Source organism: Neopsephotus bourkii, unplaced genomic scaffold (assembly GCF_033783945.1).
Source record: "Neopsephotus bourkii isolate Nb327-2 ecotype Australia unplaced genomic scaffold, CSIRO-AGI_Nbou_v1 NB_1526, whole genome shotgun sequence".
NCBI classification, from domain to species: Eukaryota; Metazoa; Chordata; class Aves; order Psittaciformes; family Psittacidae; genus Neopsephotus; species Neopsephotus bourkii.
The window spans coordinates 991,028-1,014,706 of NW_026902002.1; the positions used below are offsets into that span (position 1 = coordinate 991,028).

Genomic DNA, 23,679 nt, shown 5'->3' on the forward strand with positions numbered 1-23,679 from the left:
TCCTGTAAAGTAAAGCCTGATCCTTCCTGACAGCAATTTAAAAACAGGCCAGCTGCTGTGTGTAAAAACAGGCCAGCTGCTGTGTGGACACACTCTTCATGCAGGCAGCATTTGCCACTCCAGGCTGCTGTCCATTATATAAAACTACAATATAATAAAACCCTAACTAGAGTTTGAACTTCAAGGTACACCTCCAAGCACGGGTGAAGCTGCCCTGGAGTCACCTAGGAAATTCCCTAACTCACAGCTTCTGAAAGGGTTGGGGGATAATAGTCTTGGTATTTTACCTTTACCTGCAGCAAATTCCCATCCCACACCTCACTGACCCAGCAACTATTGGTGGGTTGATTTGGGTAGATTTCTGCTGTTTCTTTTCACAGTCCAATAAGAAGTCCATGAGAAGGAATAAATGAGCTGCTCTGTTCGATTTAATAGTAGCTTGCATGGGACTCCAGATAGCGTGCATGTGAGCCTAGGAGCTGAGAAGGCTGCTCCCTTTCTTTTCTGGATGGATATTCATAACTCTATGTTTAATTCCCAGGTAGTAGAAGTTTATACAGCATCAGGCTCAAAGGTATTAAATGTCTGCTAGTAACTTGTTAACAGTGGGATAACATAAACCAAATGCTCAAGAAACACATTTGATGTCAGCAACATTTATTGGTGGTAATGCTGCAAGTTGCATGTAAGTGTTAAAAAGAAGATGTTAGTATCTCTTGTTTTTATTTCACCTAGTTTAAGATCAAAAGCAGTTGAAGCATTATTTTCTTTCTATCATGATGTGTATGTCCTGTTTCCTTATCTCCTCAGGGGCACAATTACACACCCAGCAAAATAAGTATCAAACCAAGGTCACCAGGAAAATTAAATAAAACTCCAGTAAAATTACAGCAGGCTGACTGTGCTATTACAGTTATTATATGGCTGGATAACCACAGGATTCAAAATGCTACCTGGAAGAAGAATAGCTATAGCTGTCCCTGTTGAATGATCTGTGCAACTGCAAAAATAATAATAGTGGCAATTCAGACGGGTTTCATCTGAGCACAGCATCAGGAAACAGGTGCTTCCAAAGGCCACTCCACACTCCATCTTCCTGATGATTGAACTCTTGTCTATGGGAACCCTAAGACCTATGGCACACCTAAACAGGCAAAATAAATACCACCGAGGTAAGGTCAGAGAAAAACATACTCCATTTGCAGGGAATGGTGATAGTTTGTATGGGACATGGTAGGAAAACACAGGAAGAAAGAAGTGGAAGAACAGTTTTAAAGGAAAAATGTTGAAGAAGCAATCACACAATAATTAAGCAAAATTCTGGGATGATAATTGCTCTTCCTCTAGGCTAATTTGTATGATGGCAATATGGCAAGATGATTACATTAGTGCAGTTAAGGTCAAATTTTTTAATAGCTTAAAAAGTTAATTTGATTTTTAAATGAGGGAGAGGGAAAAAAAAAGCAACGGGCACTATTTTAAAAGGGCAGATTTTTTCAATGTGGGTCTTTGAAAATGAAGCCTCTTTCTGTAAGTACCCTTCCTAATCAGCAAATGTGAAAACTAGGAAGCACCTCATAAGTTTATCTGACTTTAAAATAAAATCTCCTTGGAAAACAACTCTTTCTCACCAAGTCCCCAAGCTCTGGTCCAATTTTACATGAATACAAAACACGAAAGTAGTAGTAAACACATTGCTTTAAGGAACTATAGCCATTGTTGATGCTACTTGAAAAACTGAATTTTCACATCTTTTAAGTCGTATTTCTTATAGCAGCAGTGAATGAAGATGAAATGAGAACGACTTGGATAAGAATCATAAAATCATTTGGGTTGGAAAAGACCCTTAAGATCACCTAGTGCAACCATAAACCCAAGACTGCTAAGTCTACCACTAAACTAGGTCACTAAGCACTACGTGGCTTTTAAATGCCTCCATGTATGGTGACTCCACCACTTCACTGGCAGCCTGAACACAGAGGCTTGCCTAAATATACCAATCACTGAATCCTACATGAAGGAGATGAGAACTGTAAGCTGGTGATTAAACCATCATTACTCTGATGAAACATGCTGTGCTAGCAGTGACAGGGCACTCTGACTTTTGCATTTGACCCAGGCCCATGTTGAACAGTTTCATTGCTCCTGAGCGAGATGACCCACTGAAGAGCCTTGGCTGAGGGAATCATTAATCTTTGTTACTCTAAGACCCACTGTTGTTGCCATAGTGACTCCTAAAACTAGGTTCCTTTGAAAACTGAAAATAAATTATACTGTTTTACACTTTAAGCAGCTAAGAGTCAGATCTTGATCGCAAAATAGTACAAATCTGGCATAACTCAAAGGGGTTAGATTAACTCTTTGGTAACTCCAGCAGAGTTGTAATAAATTCCAGAGCAATTCCAGTGAAGCACACCCAATTTATTCTGTTTTAAATGAGGCCCCATTTCAAATAGGTGCATAAGCATTGCCTAACTTCAAACACATGGGTATAGCCTCCAAAGTCCGTTAGGTTTACGCCAGTGAAAGGAAGCCAAACAGGATCAAGTTGCTACTATATGCACTTTATGGCTTGCTCTCGAGATACTATGGGCTAACTAGAGTTCTGGTGTGATACCAGGAATTCATGTGACACTTTAAAACTTGTGGGCTTGCAGCCTCATCACCATTTTCACAAGAATCAAACCGCATCTCTACCTTTTCTGTAGCTGTTATTATAGATTTCCATTATTTCCAAGGCTTTGCATGTCTGAAACTCTATTCCACAAACTCTGCATTTGCTAGCGATGCTTTTTGCAACCAAGAAGTGTAGTTAAAAGGTTCATGTTTCAGATCATGCTTTCACAGGTACTTCACATCCAAAACTTGTTTTAAATGTTTTGTTATACTGCACAGCAACAAAATCCAAACTTTTCTGTCAAAGCCCTTCAAAACTGTACAAGCCTAGTTGGTAACACTGGCTGAACTAAAATTTGCAAGTACAAGACACACAATTTTTAACAGAAGATAATTCATTTCCTTACAATAGGCAAACTAGAAGCTACACATCATACATGCATTTATGAGCAACATAACTCAAAGTAGGCACTCCCTTCTTGAGAGGTAAAAGGGCCTCTATGCCATGAAGAGAGTACATTTGCCAGAGAGGCAGCAATCTCTGGGCGGAGGCAGCAGCCAGTTGGGGATTGGCAACTTCTCTCCATTGGAATTACCTCTGCTGGGGCACATTATTCTGTGCAGGCTGCCACGGCCAGCCTCAGCCCTGGCCAGCTACCAGGCCCTTCAGGAGAATTTGGTGGCAGCAACAGCACCAAGGAAGACAAAACAAACACCGAGAATCAGAATAAAAACAAAACTAAAGAGCCCCCCAAACGCACAAGTCAAAGAGACTTACTAAATCCTAATCCTCTCTAACGAATAAAATGCACATCAAGTCTGACTTAAATTAAAATGTAGTTCTTTGTTGCATTCGAAATCATTGCTGAAAATAGATTTCTTTTCCCTCCTATCCCTGGTCCAGTCACAGCAGGGTAATGTCAAATAAAGGTCTAGCTGAGAAAATACACCAAAATACAAAGGAACTTATCCTCTGGCTTTTCCTGCTATTATTAATGGTTTATAATAGAAACCAAAACAAAACTTAACCATTCTTATTTGTGGTTTTTACCTCCTAATAAAAACTGAGCTCCCTTTTTCACTTCTTTCTTCATTAAATTTAAAAGTTGGTGGCACAGTATTTAAAAAAAACCCCACATTTTAAGAAGGGGATCACACCTCATGTTTAAAGCACAAACATCATCTTTGGCTCCCATGAGATTATTTTTAATTTCAGAGACATCTATGCCTGATTCTAAAACTCATGTCTTGTTCTCACCAAAATCCACAGCAAAGTTTCAACTGACTTCAGTAAACATAGACCAACCCCCCCGTGCGTATAAAGGTAATAAGCAGCCTAGTTATGCATCCAGCAGAATCCGAGCCTCCAGACACATGCTTGAACATCATGTTCTAGTTGTCATTTAGCAACTTCTGAACAAACGTAGTTCAAATGATAGCATGGTACAAGCTGCATAGGTACATGCAGATAAGTGCACTCCTAATGTACAGATACAGCTCTGTTAATGCAGTGCAGTAACAGTGTAAGGGAACTGTGCCTCACTCTGTTCACTCTCTTTGGTTAAGCACATCAAACTATACAGGCATTCTAAAAAATAAGCAAAAGCAAGAAGGCTTTCATATCAAAAGTAGACTGGAATTCAAGTGATTTGGTTCAATCCCCAGCACTGCAGTTCAGCAAATGACTCAACTTCCCTGCCTCCATTCCCATTTCTAAAATGACATGAACCACACTTGCAGTCAAAACAAGCAAGGCTGACAAAGTGTTTGGAGTGAAATCTGCCTTCAAGTTTTTGCAGCTTCTACCAGTATGTGGCTCCAAATTTTGGGATTCTAGGAATCTTTTCCTATGCAGACACATACTAATATAATAAACATCATGGCAGCTGTACGAAAGTGAGCAGGCAAACCATTCAAAGGTGGGGCTTTAAAATTAGGTGGAAGCTGCTCTAAATTCACAGGGCAAAAATGCCTAACTTCTGAGGATATAGCTATAAATCCTGACATTCCATAGCTTGACCTGTCTGTGTGGCAAAGACTAATTAATTTTCAGAAAACAATATAGCCAGTCAAGTGGGTTCTTCTGTATTTAATTCAGCTCAAACACTCAATCATAAGAGTCACTTTCAAATTGGTTTGAGACCTAATCAGTGTATCCCACTATCACCAGGCAAGCAATCTGAGGTTTCATGGATTTCTGGGTTTTTTGTTGTTTTTTTTTTTTTTTTTTTTTTTAAAGAACAGGTGGAACTGAGTGAACAGAGCTACACTCATTAACAGTCTGAGGACTGGGTGAGAAAGGTGGGTTTTCATACTTCAATCCTTTCTCATGGAAGATCTTCCTTAAAATGCTACAACAGACAACCTTTCCTGCCATCACTCAGAAATTTACCACCTCCATTTTGCCTTTCCTTTTCACCACAATTCCTTTGTGTGGTATGTATGTACCCAACTGTGCCCGGGTCTCTTTCAAAAGCCGGAGAACTAATGCAGCTGCTATTAAATACGATTTTTTTAAGCACTCCCTGCTTTTCCTGTCTAATTGTAGTTATTCCAAATACCAGCAAATAATTAAAGAGTTTTTTTCAAAAGAAAAAAAGCACACAGTCCTGTTTGCCCTTGGAGGGAAAAGTAACCTTTCAGACCTATCAGTATTTTGCTGTGTAGTGCAACTACATTAACGAGGGGAATTAAATGCAGAGCCAATTACAACATTTAAAAAACCTTCTTTATTCCCTTATCTACATTCAACCAAAAAGTCTCCATGAAATCAGATTCTAGGTGTTTTTATAAGCTTCCTGCACATTATGTGAAAGCTTCACCTCTGCACAATTTCTCATTTTAACAACAAAAATCTAACCTCTGTTGTTAAAAATACTGCTAATTTGCCAAAAGCAGAACATCCATGTTCTGCTCCTTTCAGTGGGGACAGCCTTGCAAAACACAGATGATAATAGCGAACACATCCAAGTAAATTACACAACTGCTGAGACATGTGGGTCTATCAATTTAGAAGTGTGTCAGAAAAGTGCTGAATATGCAGAAAGCACATAGCCTTCTCAAGACTCCTCCCTGCTTCTAGCACCCATAGATATCCTACAAGCCCATCTGGAAACAGGACTGTAGCAGTTCATCCAGGCAAGACAGTCCCTGCAATAGGATCCTTGCTCATCAACAGCTTCTGCAGTGGAAATCACTATGGAGTAAAAGCTCCCCCTGGCTAACCCATTCTTAGCAGCTTCTTTTGCTGAAGCATGCAAAACCAGTTGTGAAAGGTCTCTAAAGTGAATGGTATGACTAAGCAAAGATATCCTAAATATCTTCCACAGCAATGGCCTGAGCACCAACAAGACTATTCTCAGCTTTTCTAGCAGAATCTCAGAAGTTCATGATGACTTGCTGATTCAGGCCTTAACTTGAAGTAGTGTTGCTCTTCCATTCCTCACCCCACTCCAAGAGCTTTCACATTACTGTAGACTGGAGGCTTACACCATGCAATGATGTGTGCACAGTCTGCCACACAGCTGCTTCAGCTTAACTGCTTACCTTTTCACAGGCTTATATGGCAAAAATAACCCCGAGTCTGCTTTCTGCAGATGGCTATTATGTACTTGTACAGTTCTTCACATCTATAAACATTTTACAATGGAGAATGTGGTGTGTTCTGGCCCCATCCACCTTCACTCTATGTAAAAAGCTAATCCCAGTCCTAGTAATTCGTGAGATGCAAGATTTAGTCATGTCTCTCTTGGGAACAGCACGTTCAATTCAGGGTTCTGGCAGAGCTGACTGGGTGTAGGTTGGGCATTTTGAGAGCAGTACTTGCCCATTTCCTCTGAGCATTGCCTGAGGTCACACAGCCCCAGCCTGCTCCTTCACTAAATGTCATCTAGGATGCAAGCTCACCAAACGGAGTAGGAAAACACATGCCTCTCTTAGCCTGAGAAAGAATTTCTTTCAACTAAACATTGCTTTCCTTTGGTAAAGTTCCCATTCATCAAATGGGTCCCACTTATCTTTCATATTCTTGATTACATATTTTACTTGATAAAATTTGGCAACTGACTCTCCAATAACATTCCAAGTAAGAGAACAATAGACAGACAAATGAAGAACTAATATTTCTTCCTTAATGCCTGGATTGTTACTAATGTTCCCAGAATATTGTTTTTAAGGAAATAATGAAAAAATATATCTTCAGGTTAAACACTTGTTGTATTCTTTAAATGCTGAACTTCTTTTAGAGCCAAATTTCAAAGCCCTGTGTGGGTGGAGAAGCTATAAATAACCATATTCGTGCATGTTCCTTCTGTACAAGACACAGAAAATGTGCTCTGCATCAGCATAGAAAGATGCTGCTGTGCTCTGCATGAGGCTTTTCAAGGCTGGCAGGTAATTATTTCTTTTGCAGTTATGCTGCTGGTGTTGCTGTTTGTGTCTGTTGTCCAATGCTAAGGAATCGTACCTGACAACTAACTGTAGTGTGATGTATTAGCAATAAAACTAATCAGATCTGTCACCCCCTTACCAAAAGTAATATTCATAAATACAGAAATATTTTAATACCTAGGCCATATAGAAAACTCTGGTTGTTGCTATCCAAAGCACTAGTAAGAATAGTGATATTGCTCCTTCTGAGGCTAATATACCTTCCCCAGGTCTCTACTTCTTGTTGCATGTTCATCCTTCCAGATCAGCTTTACATGGCACAACTGTTGGACTGGTCAGGGCTGAGGCTGGTCCTAGTCTTAGGACTGTCCCCCACAGTCTGGGTGATTTGCTGGCACATAATCAGAGCTTTCTGGAGGAATATCCCAGATCTCTCACAGCTCCAGGGAATGGGAAAAAATATCTGTTCCAGGCAGAGTGGGCACTGAACCAAAGGCAACCTGAAAAGCTCTTAATTTTTTGCTCAAGCAGACCTCCCTTTCATTTTCCTTTATGGTTATTTCCACCATGCCGTTTATGGTCTTGAGCTCCTAGGAGAAGAAATGCCTGAACATACTCATTGTCTAGCACAGCTTCTTCCTCTTGTGCATTGAAGCAGAGGTTCTCTATATCTCTTCAGTACCAACAGGTGAAACAATATCCTAATTATTAGAAACCTCTTGCATGCTGAGTTAACAATGCTCAGACTATGCCATGACCATGTATAATAGTTAGTTGTTTGGGATTTTTTAATTCCTAAATTCCAATAATTCCTAAATTCTAATAATTATTTAATATCTTACGTTTCCTCCTACCTCTAGTAACTGTTTTTCTTCTCTGGCATCACACCAACAGCACAACAGCAGCATTTGCAGACCTGATTAGTAAGTAGAGACAACTGCAGGACCCAGCTGATTTAGATTTCTGATTGAAAGCTCTGATTTAGACTTCCAAGGTGTTGATCTCCAAGTGGTTGTTACTAACGACAGCTATCATCACAGCTAATTTTCATGTTCATGAACACACCAGCACAGTCCTGATTTTCATGTTTGCGAGGAAAGGAATTCTGATCCTATAGAGCCCTTTGTGACTTGCAAAGTATTTTCCTTTAATATGTTTGCTTTGTTTTTTTTCCTCAGTGGACTGCCCAAAATGTAAAAGGTCCCCAAGAAATACAGTGAGTACACAGGAGGAAAAGAAGGAGCTATGTGAACTCTTTAGAAAAGTACATTATCCTCAAATATGTAAATAGAGCAATTAGATTTAACTCTGAAAGTGACAGATGTGCCTACAGGCTTCAAGAAACAAAAGAAAACTAATGCAGAGTGGATAAAGATTCAGAAAAAAAAAGGACGCTTCTTCATAATTCTAACCCTGATCTGCTTTATGGCCCCATTCAGTGCCTCAGCTTCCCTGTCTGTAAAACAAAGAAAGAAACCCACTGATAATGTTAGACTAAGATAATTATATAACTTCTGCTACTACTAAATGTTCAGTTGTAGCCACTAAACATTCTGGGGGGGGGGGGGGGACCCACAACAAACCACAAATTAAAACCCTAAACACATTTACTGTATGGTGTTTTTTTTTTCAGCTCCAGCTGTAACTAGTGCATAATTGTGTTAGTGTAGGCAGAAATATAATAGTATAATGGCAAGTTAGGTAGGCACCTACCTTGGGAAATACACTTCTTGTCTACTCAGTAGGAAAAGAGAACTACCTGACTGGCTCCTAATTTCAGTGCTCTGGGTCACTGTGTGGAACTGCTGCCACTGTACTGCACTCGTAATTTAGACATTACTACCTATAATTTGATAGTATCAACCTACCTAAACTAGTACTAGTTTAAACAACTAGTTCAAACAAGGCAATTAACAGTTAGAAAAGGCTGATAAAGCAAGGATGAGCTTTACAACAGAGTACTCTAATACAAGCACTATGCTCCAGACCCCTACAGACACTCCTGACTGAGCTCAAGTTCTCCGCTTCACCACAGAGAAAACTGATGATTGACCAGGATATAAAATAAAGCACTGCTTTAGGTTGCTGGTGGGAGCAGTGATTTAGTCATCTTGGTTTAACAAGGCTTAAAGTCACAGCACACAGCAAAGACAGGTTTAATAAGAGAACAAATTCCATCTGGGAAAAATGGGGTTTGGTATATAATCTTATTTCAGTAATACGGAAACTTATCAGGGTGGCACAATGCTGCAGTAATCCTAACCACTCCTGCCAGGTCAGAACCTTTTGGGGCTGAGCATTATGCCAACATAGAACTACAGAATCGCAGAATATAGGACTGAAAGGGACCTTAAGATCATGTAGTTCCAACCCCCCTGCCATGGGCAGGGATGCCTGACACCATGTCACCCAAGGCTCTGTCCAACCTGGCTGTGAACAGTGCCAGAGATGGAGCATTTACCACTTCTTTGGGCAGCCTGTTCCAGTGCCTCACCCCCCTCACAGTAAAGAACTTCTTCCTTTTATCTAACCCTAAGCTTCCCCTTTTTAAGTTTGAACCCATTACCCCTTGTCCTATCACTACAGTCCTGAAAAAGAGTTCCTCTCCAGCATCCTTGTAGGCCTCCTTCGGATAGTGGAAGGATGCTATGAGGTCACCACGCAGCCTTCTCTTCTCCAGACTGAACAGCCCCAACTTTCTCAGCTGGGAAAACAAGTTTTCTCACACTTGGGCCTCTGATCTAATTTGAGATTAGAGGCAAGACATGAAAGTGCAAACCATGTGGCGAAGGAGAAGTATGAAAACAAGGATGAAACAAATGCCCAGAATGCCAAGAGTGGCTATTCTCCATCAGGGACTTTTCTAGGATCTCTTCTTTGTCTTTTAAATAGATAGCCTGATGTCTCCAATATTTTCTCTCCCAGTTTAAGATATTCTTCTGTGTCAGGCTGTGAACAAGGAGAATGGAATGCAGGTGCAAAGCTGTGTTTGATCTCCTGGCAGGGCTCCTCTGCCACTTGTTACAGCTCAGGTATTCAGAGCTGCATCACAGCATTTCTCTTGCTGTAGGGCCACTGCAACATCTCTTCTGCTTGCACTGCCTGTCTGTCAGTCACTGCTCAAGTAAACCAGCACGTTTGACACATGGCGTCCGAGGGCAGAGAAGTCGTATCTCAGGACTGCAAATGAGTAAAGGGCTGTTACCGTGGTGTGTGAGAAACTTCACATATAGCACACAGACTCCTAAGCTAGGCACTCAATAAGTGAGATGCAGCCGAGCTGAAATAAAAACCCCAGGATGTTTGCATCACTCTGTACTCTACCCATATCTGTATGGCTGATTTCTTCTGCATGTTGTAGCGAAATGGATCCTGTGGGGGTTTTCAAGGGTGAAAGGCCAATAGCCTTACAGACACACCAAAGGAGGTCACGTATAATGGCAGTGGGAATCTCTTTGTGGGGAAGCAAACAAACGGATGCCGAGTCCCCTGGCAGGCTGGTAATGCAGTGATAAACTAGGACAGATGTGCAAGCAAGCAGGACAAGAAAAGCCCTTTCAGAAAGAAAGAACCTTGAGCTGTTCAAGAGATAAGAGGTACCTAAAACACTCCAAGTATGAGAGTCATGAGCAGAATAAGGGGCAGAAGTGATTTTGGACTTCTCCTGAGAGCACCTTCCATTTCCCAAAACCTCAGGTTTTCTGTGAAAAAATGCTTTCTTTCTTATGTTTTTTTCCTAGCTTGGTGGCTCCCAGAATATGGCATCCCCTCTTCCTGAACTTTCTTCTCTTCTGGTTTCCTGACACCACACACACATTGAAAACCTGAGTAGGTAAGCAAGCAGAAACAATACCCCAAAATACATTCTGATTTAAAGTTTAACATTTAAAGTTACTTTTTGCTGGAGGGGAAAGAAAAAAAAAATTATTTTGTGGTTCCCCTCCAACTTTTCCTCCTTATTTGGGAAGGGAACTGTCTCAAGGTCAGAGCGTTTGGTACATTGCTGAAGCCAAAAATAATTTTCTCCGTCTCTCAACACATCTCATCCAAAAGAGGAAAGAAACAAGTAAAGAACTATCAAAACAAAGGGAGGAGAAAGGTAAAAGACCAATGGGCAGGCTTTAAATATGTTTGTTTTGTATGTTTCCACATTTGAAAGACATTTTTGTTAAAACAAACCATAGTGTAACATAAAAGAAAGTTTATGGCTGTAATAGTATACAGGAGTTTGAGCCAACCAGCTCTGTCTAAATGTGCCTGAAGGGTCACCCCAGCCTAGGCAATAGCTTCCAGAAGTACAATCCAAATATTACAACTTTAAAAAGCAAGCAAGAAACTTTGTGTAAGAGTTCCCTATGAGGAATATGAAACAAAAGAAGTTCCTTAAAAGTCTCCTGTGAGCTAAACCACTGTGTTTAGTCCCAAATAATGTGCAGCTTCTCTTCCAAGGACAGAAATCCTAGTTGGTTAGGTAAGGCAGCTACTGAAACAAGGCACAGCCAACAGGAGAAGCTAATAGAGCAAAGAACTGCTGCAGAGCACAGCCATACAGGGCAAAGCCAGAAAAAGTAGTTTGTGGCATGGAGTAAGGTAGAGCTACTAGAAGGAGGAAAAATTTATTAGTGTAAATGACTAGCATGGAGAGTAGCAGCTACAAGAAACAGGTCATGATGCCAGATCAGCTCAACGTAACTTGGACCTTGCTACACAGCAAGCCACAATAATCTCAAATCATGAGTACAATTCATTACCAGACAGGTAAAGTGACCAGCTGTCTGAGCAGCTGCTCTGTGGAGGAAAACACAGTGAAATTCCTATAGTTATGCTATAGGAACTAGCTATCATTATCCTCTTTGCTGTGTGCTTAGGTTTTTTCTCACTTCAATGGAAATACCTTTTGTTTGCCATCATTCAAACACAATATGGATTGAGCACTCCAAGTGACAGGAAGGATCATGAAAAAGCTGGGAGGACATGTGAGAAGATAATTAGCAGGAAAGATCAAGAGAAACAAATGGATTAGAAAAGAATGACTGTTTTGGACTCCTAAACCAATGCCTAAAATAGCATATTTATTTCTCAGCATAACAGACTTATTTCATTTTTAGATAGTCCCAGTAAATGCCGTAACACTTTTTCATAAGGGGTAAAAGTGGAGTCCAATGACTAAGCAGGAGTTCATGAATCAGACATCCTGACATGTAGAGTTCTAGTCAAGAGGCTTTCAGTGACCTTTTGCAACTCACTCAAAATCAGCCTTTTAGAAAAACCCATAATCCTGAGATGAAAGTAACCATAAGTAAGAGGTACTACTTATTATTGTTGCTTCTGAAAGATACAGGGGGGAAAGTCTTCTGGCAGTCTAGTCCATTTATTCAAAGACCTTATTTTTCTCCATGTCCTTGGTGATGACTACCCAATCTAGTAACTGCTTTCAAAAAGTATACGTATTTCTGGAGAAAACTACTTTATTTCTCTTCCTGCACCACTGCAGCCCTACTATTTTTGTAGGGGTAATCAGTAACAGACAAGTCTGATTCTTTCTCCTCCTTTGCTATGACAACGAGAGCCAACGATGCGTTTTCAGAAACAATAAACTACACATCGTATTTTCAGGGACACTGACATGCAGACAATCCTGCGATTGAAATAGGCAACGAGGATATGATATACAAGGAGGATGATTCTGCCTCGGTGTAACAGCAAATTTTAGCAGTCCCCCTAGGACTGACTTGCAGTTTGCTACAAAGCAAATCCTGGATCAGAAAGGCACTGAGCAGCCTTGCATGACGGCTAGAAGTGCTCTGAACCACACAGGATTGGGTTCTTGCATCTTAATACATCTCACCCAAAATTAGGTAATAAAATGAAGGTCTTGTCTGAAGAGCCTGCCTTTTTATTTCCCTGACAGTCAACAGTAAGAGTGGGAAGTATCGAGGGTACAACTGAGATCCTAGACAGAGTCATTCTCTGAAGATGCCAGCTTCTTTTCATTGACTATAAAAGGAATCTATGCATTAGGCTTCTGACTTGGATGATTCAGTTACACTCCTAAAGACAGGCAGGATAAATCCAGACCATGCACAGTTGCATCTACCTACACAGAACCACCTCTACATCAATTTCCTTATTTATTCATACTTTGAATTATGTCTTCTTCATCCACTATGAGGCAGATTCAAAACCTCATCAAGTCAGTTAGATTTCAGAAAGTTTTCAGAAGGCCTTCTTCAAGATTCCTAAACTCTCAGTAAGAATCCAAACATTTGCAGTTCAAGACATAGCAAAACAGACCACCTGAAAGGACCAGGCCTTGAACCTTGAAGGACAGACAGTGCTCTAAACAAGAAAAACACTTTCTGGGGCACAGAGGATTTTGGGTTTTTTTTTTCAGTTCCTCTTCTCCCTTCAGTAGGTTCATAGATCAAGCTGTCTGATTCAAATTTCTTCAGATCCTATTTCCCAAGACAGCTGTGGAGCTCATCAAAGTGTTCTCACACTGCTTGTACATCAATGCTAAGTAAACTTTAGTTGGTAACTGAAGCTGGCCCCTGAAGTTTGATATCCCTAGCACTGCTGATCTGTGTCTAAATTAAAACACGATCATTATTATTTTTTAATCAGTGACATTAAAAGCACAAAGAACAATTGTCTGCTTGGTTTAATAATTATATAAAGGAAGAAAGACACAAAGGTTTGCAGACAACTTCAGTTTACACATTCAATCGAATTATGATGAGGATAGAGTATTGTTTATCAGCAACCCTTAAGGAATTTCCAGAATAAATATCGTTAAATGAAAATGTAGTAATTTAAACCTACAGTTCTTTGTGAAGAGTTTTGGCACAAAAATTACCAGCTAATATCGATCTATATTTAAAGAGAATTGTCAGACGCTCAGAACACAGCTCTCTCTCTGACGAGTTTGAAGTACTTACACCAATTAGCTTCTTAGGCTGATAGCCTGAGATATCTCTGAGGTGTTCCCATACCATACACTGATCACTGGTTACAGGGTGCAAATGTGACTGCCTGGACAGAAACACAGAGCCTAGCTGTACACCAACAGCAATTGTCTGAACATGCTGAAGTATCAGCGTTAGCACTCCTCACTTGGGACACATATCTTCCTGTAGCCCTCTGAAGGACAGATTTCTATGCCATAATTACTGGTAAAGACGAAAAATGAGTGTTTCTTCTTTCATTTTTTTTCCAAGAACCCTGTCCTGTTTTGGTTGGACAACCCTGAGCACACTGTCTATAAATGCCCCATGTCTTTGCAAGCTAAAGAAACTACAGAAACATCCGTATGAAATCACCAGAAACTGAAAAAATATGTGGGCTATATTCTCCTTCCTAGTATGGCTGCCTTGTGCAGCAAATTAACACAATCTGGTCATTGAGTAATACGAATTGTATAGCTGTGCAGAGTGTTCTTATTTCTTATTGTACTGCCCTCTCTGCTGCCACCAGCACTTAGAGACACGTATGTAGAAAGAAGAAATCATCTGCAACTCCTGCACAATTCCATGCCCCTGTGGATTCAAATTAAGGAATGACAGTCATTATTTAACAGTTCAAAATAACTAACTAACTTGCTCAGCAACTCCTGTGTTATTTAAATGGCCATGTCATTATTAACTTATTTCATAATACCTGCAGGATACTAATCGGCATATATATACCACCACTTTACTTTCAAACCAGTGTTCAGTTACTTCTTAGTCCACTTCAGAATATGAGTGGGGATACAAATCTTTTCACTGCTTAGATTTGCACTCACATTGCCTGAAAACATGCCAGTTCCTTTGGCAGGACCAAAAGGAATGGAATTAAAATTGCTCTAAAGAAGCAGTTGCCAAGATGTTTTATTGCATGGTCTGTGATGAGGAGTGGATGGAAACAAACAGTTTTTATTTTTTTTTACTCCAAACATATGATCCTTTACTGCATAAATAATAAAGCAGACAAGCACTAAATAAGAGGCTGTTAAGAGACATAACATGGGTTCGGACGTGTACATATTATTAAATCAGTCCTTTAGAGCTATGTAGGTAAAAGTTGTATGGTGATCTACCAGAACTGTGTGGTGAGATATTTATATTAGATAATAAACCAGGTGGGGACACTGGCCTCAACAGCTATTGGAAGGGAAGGGTTAGTGAAAATAGAGGTATTTGTCTTTCAATCACAGATAACAAGAGGTTGTTGTTTTCTCTCCTTTTATATCCTAATGGGAGAAGGATGCCAAGTAGTGTTAAGAGTATTGACTCCTGAATTCCTTTTTCATTATATTTAGGGTCAAGACAACCATAGTTAGAACCTCTACCCTTTGTCTAGTAATATTTCAATCATATGGCTTAAGGTCACATATACCTTCTAAGCTCAGAAAAAGTACAGCAGTAATACTTTGAAAATGTAAACATATAAGTGACAAACATTAAGTGCATCTCATTACTTGGTAAATTTACCCAAGGGGCTGTGACAATTCTCTAGGATGCTTTGAATTGTAATGTTTTAATTAATGGTTTGCCAGTGGTAGGTATTTATAGGCTAAATCTGCTTAGATGTAACACAGACCATGTGGCGTACTTTTGCAGGGTGCTGTGGCTGAAGTCATATGGTAGTAAATATAATCTTGACTTGATTATGATGTTCTTTTTTCTTAGCAATTGTTTACAAATAGATATCTTGTTTTACAAGACTCAGTGAAGGTATTATTGTAAACAAAGCATAAAAAGTGATATACAGCCTTGTTTCTTCTGTCTTTGAAAAAAACTGTGATAAGTCGGAAAACTACAGAATGTTGAAGAACTCTTCATTGCTTGAAGTGATCAAAAGAACTGAGTGTATGCATACATATGGGGGTGTGTGTCCAGACCTAATCCTCTTGTGCGAGAGCTAAATGAATCATGAACTGCCTCAAATATCCTACCATTTTTCTACAAATGGACTTACGTAGACCACATGCATCACACGAAGTGTTCAGCATTCTCAGAGAGTGTATGGAGACAGACAGATGTTGGCAGGACATTTTTCCATATAAGCGATGTCAGGATGATGCCCTGATCTGTTTTTTTTGCCAGTAAAAGCCAGACACATTACAAGTTAAAGTGTTTGGTTATGAACAGACAGCCTTTCCTCTGCAATACTTTGCAGTTTCCCACAACAATGGCAGCTGGTAAATGTAATGATATCGGTATGCCTGCATGGCCTTTTAATGTATCACCAGAAGCAGATAACTGCACAAGGAAACCAGAGCTATGTCCATTAATGTACCTGGGCATGAAGCCAACAGAACACAATCCACAACTTCAGAAAAATCCAGGTGAATCTGACACTGGTCTAGCTTGACCTTTTCAATAACCAAGAGGATTTGATGCATCATTACAGCTGGTATGGCAACAGTCCCAGCCTTCTTAGTACATACTTACCCTCTTGCCAGTAAGCGTTTGTTAGTGTCATCTAGCTGTTTACAACTGGTCTTCATCTGACATGAGGGGCCTGTTCCATTTTGCCACGCAGAACCATCACAGCTGACTCAAGACTTTGTATGTAGTCAAGAAACTTCCACCATATTCACCTATTTTCAAGCTTTCCCTTTAGAGGCAACCGTCACAACCAAAGTCAAGCAAGAAGGAAGCAGCACCAGCAGTGACCTCAAAAGAATCATATGCATCTGTGGAGAAAATGGTTGCCTGTGTCTGGCTAAGTGTTTGTGTGTATGTATGGAGATGACTGAGAACTCCTGCAAGAAGGAATGAAGCCTGAAGAATAAGAATAGCAGTTTGACTGTTCTGCCACAAAAGTGCTTTAGAATACGGAGTTCAAGGCTTGTACAGACCATTTCAATAATGAATTGATGGGTCTCTATTTTCCTTTTGCTTTAATAGGTACACTTCAGGCCTTTACAGCTTTACTTGAACGCGTTTATGAAGTGAAAGAATTCAGACAAAATTCCTGCCTATATGAAACAAAGGAAATGAGGGAGGCAATGGGGTTAAGAACAGCATTATAAAATAACTTCAGCTATTTCTAAGGCTGCTTGGTAACATCTGTGCATGGTACAACCCTTATGCTACCCTTCATGTTTCACAGTGTTGTTGTTCAAGGGGGCAAAAAACCGTATCAGGGTGGAGAGATGCATGCAGAGGCATGAGTAAGGCCATGGTAAAGCAGAATGCAACAGCAGAAAGCAGTGGAAATTCGAGACAACATGAGAACAATTTCCAATCTCCCCAGAAATGGAAATGGTGTTATTTTGTTGCTAAATAGTCTGCAGAAAGGGAAGACCCAGAGCAGAGAGGGACAAAAAGGAAAAGCTACCAAAAATGGGCTGAAGCATTTGCAGCAATGACAGAATATCTGTATGAATGACAAAGGGATTTTTTCTCCTCTCCTGCAGGCCAGAATCTCAGTATCTCCTCCCTCAGCTGTATTCTAAAATGATCTAACAATGCACCTCTTCGCTATCTGGAATGACAGAGAGCTTCTAAAAACTAAATGAAGCAATGAAGTATTGTACACACTTGGTAACTCAACATTTTAATAATGATCCTAAATATTTCTGGTGTTAAGAGTTCCTTATCAGCTCCTGCCTGCATAGAGCCTTGTAACAGCTCACAAATGGTTTTAACTGCTATTCCTTTTGTGTGAGTGGTGCTCCATTTCCTGTGAAGGCTGCAAATGCAGTTTCACACAATTTATTCTCTTTCCTTCTTTAAAATGCTACATATACATAACTCATTTTCCTTAGCACATCATTATTTACCTTGGTTCACATGTGCAAATTGATATAATTGCATTAATACATAGATGTAACAGCAAATAATCTTGTAAAATGTCTAATGGTGTGAGGTAGTGATTACTTTTAATGATGTTTTATAGCAGAACATTTCTTACACTGACATTGTAACTTAGCAATCCACAGTGTTTAAACTTGTTTTTTTTTTTCCTACTGCACAACTTGCAGTTTGGTTATGACATGACTAAGGATGACTGACTTTCTATCTTAGAATAAAAAATACTTTTATTTCTTTTAATCCATCATTTTTAATGTTTTCAGGTTTTGTGCAGTTCAAACCCAGCTAGAATAGAAATTATTTCCTTGACAGTGTGAAAGTGTATGAGAACACAGCCCTGACCTGCAAGTAATGAATACAGCATGCAGTTGCACTTGCATATGGTGAAAAATACATCAGGAATTATATGAATTAGCCCTTTTCAACCCGTAAAATCCACTCATAAGGCATACAACTGGCCTACTGAAGAGCCCTCATCCAGCTAACCACTAACCAGTTTTTCAAGAGCTCTTTATGAACACTTGATATTCTGTGCCTAAATACTTGATCCCTCTGGCAAGACTAACTAGAGTAGTTAGGTGAGGAATTATTGATCTCTCAAGATTCATAAGAATCTCTTCTTGGAAATGTGTCTCTGCAAGCAGCTATTAATGCCGTTAATGGCAGGTGGAGAGGATGCAGAATACTTCTGGAGACGGTAGTAAGAACATGCAGCATAACAAAACCTGTCCCTATGCACATCTGCTTTTAAGACAAGATTGATACAGAACAGCTGACATGAAATGTATAGACGAACAAGTGAGAGAGTATAAATTCTGACATGGAGCTCATGTTTCACCATAATTTCTACTACACTGGCTGCAGAGGGTGAGCCACAGGACATTCTGACCAAGAAAACTGCATCTGTGAGAACACCCTTAGTTTTGAGCTGGTGAAAAGGGAAAAGGAGCATCTTCCTTACAGAAACTACACTGTATTATTACTTATCTAGAAGACAGCAAAGTCTAATAAACTTAAGGCTCTCCTGTCAAGATTTGTTCTTCCACATCTTTATTTTCTAGCCTTAAACCAGGAAGAACTCAGTAAAGGTTATTAAGTTTTGACAAGACAACAAATTGTTAAAGATAAATGTTATTTATGATTAGTGACAACAATACAGGTAGACAGCTTCACCTGCCAACTGATGGGCATTTAACAAAATAAGCATAATAGGAATTGCATGACAGATATATAGGAGGTGATTATCTAAAAAAAAACACCAAACAACACCACCAAACCAAAACCAAACCAACATCAACATACTCGGATATCTTCCTCCTCCTCATGGAATCTACACTTCATATTTCTATGTAGCTGATAATTTCATTTACGACTTACAAAGCATTTATCTTGAATAGTACAGATGTTTCGTGAACAGAATGATTCATCTCTTCCTCTCTGCTTGCTAAGTAGGACAAAGAGATGCCTCCAGTGTGTGCTAGGACAGAATCATGTCTGTCATTAAGTTGTTGCTTCCCAGATAATAACTACCCATTAACAGAAAAAATTTGGAAGATTGCTACCAACAGAACTCACACAGAGTAATGCTCTCTAAAGTGACTGTACTCCATAACTATCGTTGCTTGTTTCTTTTTCTCTCACTAAAAGTCACAGTATGTGCAAAAGGCCTGTTCCTTTTGAAAACCAGTGACACAGCCTCATTGCCTTTATATGGGAAGTAGAAGTCTGAATGGTTTTCATAAAGAAAATTCATATACAATTCTGCTGACTTCAGAAGATGTAAGAGAGAAAGTTTTGGGTTGAAAAGATTGAAGAATACCTAGGATAACATGGATTCCTATTGACATTATATTCCACAACTGGAAAAAGGACAACACCATCACAATTTACAATCCTTGATATTTGAGATTTTAATCCCGGAATTGTATGAACTTCATACAGTTTGCAGGGAGTATTCTAACTGAGTTCCAAGTACATGCTCTATTTGATATATAGCTTATGAATTTCATTACCATGCAGTATGATTGCTGACACATAAGTGAAATTGCTTAAATTAAGGATCTGTTACATTAAGTCCCAGTTTTAGTTATATATATGGCATAAATGTTTGTGTGGTTTTACAGGAAAAATTGAGCAGCTAGAAATTCTGGCAAACTTTTCAAGACTGACAAAGAAATGCTCATACATATTTGCAAAGGATATCTATAGCTGAAGTTCTGCTGGTGTACTTCAACTATGGCACTAACAGGTCCACAAATTTTCATGTTGAATAAAAGTTGCCTGTCTCCTGTCCTTGCTAGTTCATATCTATTTTGCATGTGACAGCTTTGTCATTCCATCTCCACCTCATTTTTCACTTGGAGGAAGGCAATGGCATAGAGAACCCCAGGGACATTAGAATGCTCCATAAACGTGATTAGAGCATTCAGCCTCTTTATTTAAAGCATGTACCATATTGCTACCAACATCTGCTTCAGGCCATAATGGGGCCCTTAAACAAACCACACCATCCTGAATGAGCAGAGTTCCATAACATCTGTTGATTGTGCTTGCATTATTTTGCAGCTACTAATGGGGCATCTCATACGTTACTGTCAGTTACACTGTCGTGCTGCTATTCAAATGGATTCCTTTGGGAGAGAACAGTTATTCACCTGGAGCCTAAGCTCTCAGAGATGAGCCTGTACTGTATAAACTGTATTTCTGTGAAGTGGGCTCTGCACTTTGGAGTGTGTGATACATGTGAGCCAGCACATTCATTGCACAGGTACATAGACTCCATAAGTGGTAATAATGCAAAGATCATCTAAACACCACCACTAAAAAGTCTGTATCTGTACTGTTTCTACTTAGGAAGGTGAAATATACCACAGTTTGATTGCTTTTTACACTTGATTTTTTTTTCTATTCAACATCACTTTCTCAAGAACAGTAGAGTACCTACTGCTAATTGCTCACTTGTGAAGAATTAACCACTGAAAAGAGTGTCAATATTCTCAGGGAGAATGGACTGATCAATAATTAACAGACTGACTGATGATTTCCAACGTGAAACCAAGAGGTACCAAAATGTGCATTAGGATTTTAGCGTAGATATAGCTGCACGTGAAATCTTGGTTATGGCAATATCCTTTAGATGAGTCAGCAAACAATCTTTATGGCCGCAAAGAAAGGACCATTCTTTATCTCCTTTAGTAATGATATTACCTGTTGAACATCCTGCTGGAAAACACAGAGCTGCAGCCTTTGGTGTAGCCGGACCTTTCTGTGTTGCCAGATGCTCTCTAGGCGCCGCTGGTGATGCAGGACTTCATGTACCACATCCAACACCTGGTGAACAGCCTTTGAGTAGTTTGCAGTAGCAGTGAGGGATTCAGAATTCCCAGGGCTCAAGGGACGCTGCAGGACATCCAGCAAGGCTTTTCCATCCTGGCTCACCTGAAGGAAGAAATAGGTCTACTTCATTGCACTGGTACTTAAACATCCAATAGCTACCAGAGAATAGTCTAGCTGACTTTTTTCCCTTGTGTTTTCCTTATTTTAGTCAAAAAGGAAGAAAGACCTCATAATATCTCTTTTTGACTTGTACTTACACATTCAGCACTTGCCTTCACTTCCTAGTGGGCCTGCTGTGTAACTCAGCAGGAGCACATACACTGTACTGCTCAGACTGAATACAGAAAACCCGAGACTATATTACAATCTGACACTGGGGCACTGAAAATTCTTAACATACACTAGCTGATGACAGGTAGCATTTGCAATAGCATGCCTATTTTTCTGAGGAGGTGGCATTTTTAGAAAACCACAGATGGCAGAGTCATTCATATTCTGTATGATAAGGGAGAGTCCTTTCATCATCAGATTACTAAGTATATATATACATTGGGACCTGTGACATTCCAATTCTGTATTTCATTTAGTGGCAGTGAAAAATAAATTAATATATGATAGCGATTCTTTTCTTCCCCAGGAACAGCTCAGAGGGACTTACAGTCTCCATAGTCAATGGGCTACAAGGTTTGCTGACAGATGCAAAACCCTCTGCACATGTGCAATCTTTTCTGAGCATACTGAAACACACTTGCAGATGCAAAGGCATTTGGGCATTAAAAAAAACACAGAACGCCAGATTTTTTAATGCCAGATTTTTTCCTGGAACATTCCTGGAGCATTTTCATATTGCAGGGGAAAATGAAAAACGGAACGATAAACCCCAAACTGCTATTAACAAGTGTGTGCATGCGCTGGTTCTCTAAAAATGGCTTTCTGAATTATTTTTCAGTTGGAGATTGCAAAGTTAAAATATTTTTTTTCAATAGAAATGGTAAATGAGAACATGATTGGAATCCCTCTCCTTTTCCCAACTCGCTTTTCCCTCTGAAACAAAATGCAGTGAAAATGACAAGATTTCCTGAAAAGTGTTTTTATTTCTATGCAATCACAATCCCAAATCTTGCCAGAGAATGGCTTTATGAATGTTTTTCATCCAGTTTTAATTTTTAACTTTATTAGTCAAAGTTAAAACACATCTCAAGGATGTGCAAGTCTCATTTAATTCTGTATTATAAGTTGCGCGTTCAAATGTAGCATGTTCAATCCTTTAATAACCAAACCTGTGTCCTTTGCCAAGACATGCTATGTCCAAGTCTTCTGTAGGAGTATATATATGGTGCCCTTTCAGAGAAATCAAGAGAGCCTTTGAGATTTATACTGGAAAAAGTAGGAGTCAAATCTCATCACATTTGACTATTAGGTGGGCTTAGGCAGATCCTTGGAGATTTTTTAAATATTCAGGGCAATTTGGAATTAGGTCAGGAAATAACTGGAGAATCCATAGGGAGTGGCTTTCCATACTCAAATTCAGCTGCAGCTGAAGACCAGCTGGAACAATTTGCACATGCTGGAGCCTTCTGGGGTCACAGAGGGAACGATTGCACTCGTCAACAGCAGTGGATGGTGGTGATATGAGGGAGGATTTTAGGCAGAAACTCTGAAGCACAGGTGTTAAGTTGGCAACATTATGGAGGTGGCAATAGCTGCTGGGCAGCGAACAGCAGCTTCTAGACAGGAAAGGAGACAAGGCATGCTATACTCTATTTTATCTGTGGGAAGATAATCAGCCACACTTTAACCAGGGAAACAGAAAACCAAGGCTATGCACACACTTGGAAGCAGAAACTCACTCTTTGCACTGGCTTAAATTCACTGTGTGAATTCAGTATGTTCTTGTTAATGGCCTTTGGGCTTAGAGTTGGTCGGAACCTGTCCATGTATTATGTTACATGCTTTTAGTATAGTCGCTGCTGATTTACACTGATAGAATCACAACTAACAATAAAGGTTTAAAAGTTTATCAGTAGAAGACACATGACTGCACAGACAATATGACGGACATGCTTTACTCAGGACTAGTTTCCTGGAACCTCTGTGATAACAGACCTACTCATACCTACACCATCTCCCAAGTGCAAATCCTGCATGTCAGTTTTTTGCCTCCTGGAGGTATAAACCTTAAATTCTTCCATTTTAAAGGTGCAGATCCTTTGGTATACTAATCATAACTGATCAAAACACCAGGCAAAATTCATTCATCTTATGGAAAAGTGCTTTTCCAGAGCTGCCTAGTGGGTGAATATGACCGCAAGGCCTTTACAATGAAAACTCTCAGTGGCAGCAGTGGTGCAGAACAAAATGGTTGTTCCAAAGGCAATAGCTTGTATGTCCCTACTTCATCCAAAGCTGAAACTGGACAATGTTCTCCCATATTTGCAGTATAAGGGAAAGAGTGAGTATACTTCTGCATTCTCTCTTACTCCTTTTTCTTCTATAGGATTTAGGTTTTCATCTATTGCATTATAATTTGTTCCTG

The 23,679-nt window shown here is 39.7% G+C and overlaps 1 protein-coding gene across 12 annotated transcripts in view; it reads right to left on the bottom strand.

Annotated features, from left to right (window-relative positions):
* The window catches only part of KALRN (kalirin RhoGEF kinase), a 513,375-nt gene that overhangs the window by 236,137 nt on the left and 253,559 nt on the right, over positions 1 to 23,679 (bottom strand). For all 12 annotated transcript variants that reach the window (XM_061370039.1, XM_061370040.1, XM_061370041.1 and 9 more), the window contains one exon: positions 21,015 to 21,245. In XM_061370039.1, coding sequence (XP_061226023.1) covers positions 21,015 to 21,245 — 231 coding nt within the window. The remainder of the gene's footprint in view (positions 1 to 21,014; positions 21,246 to 23,679) is intronic.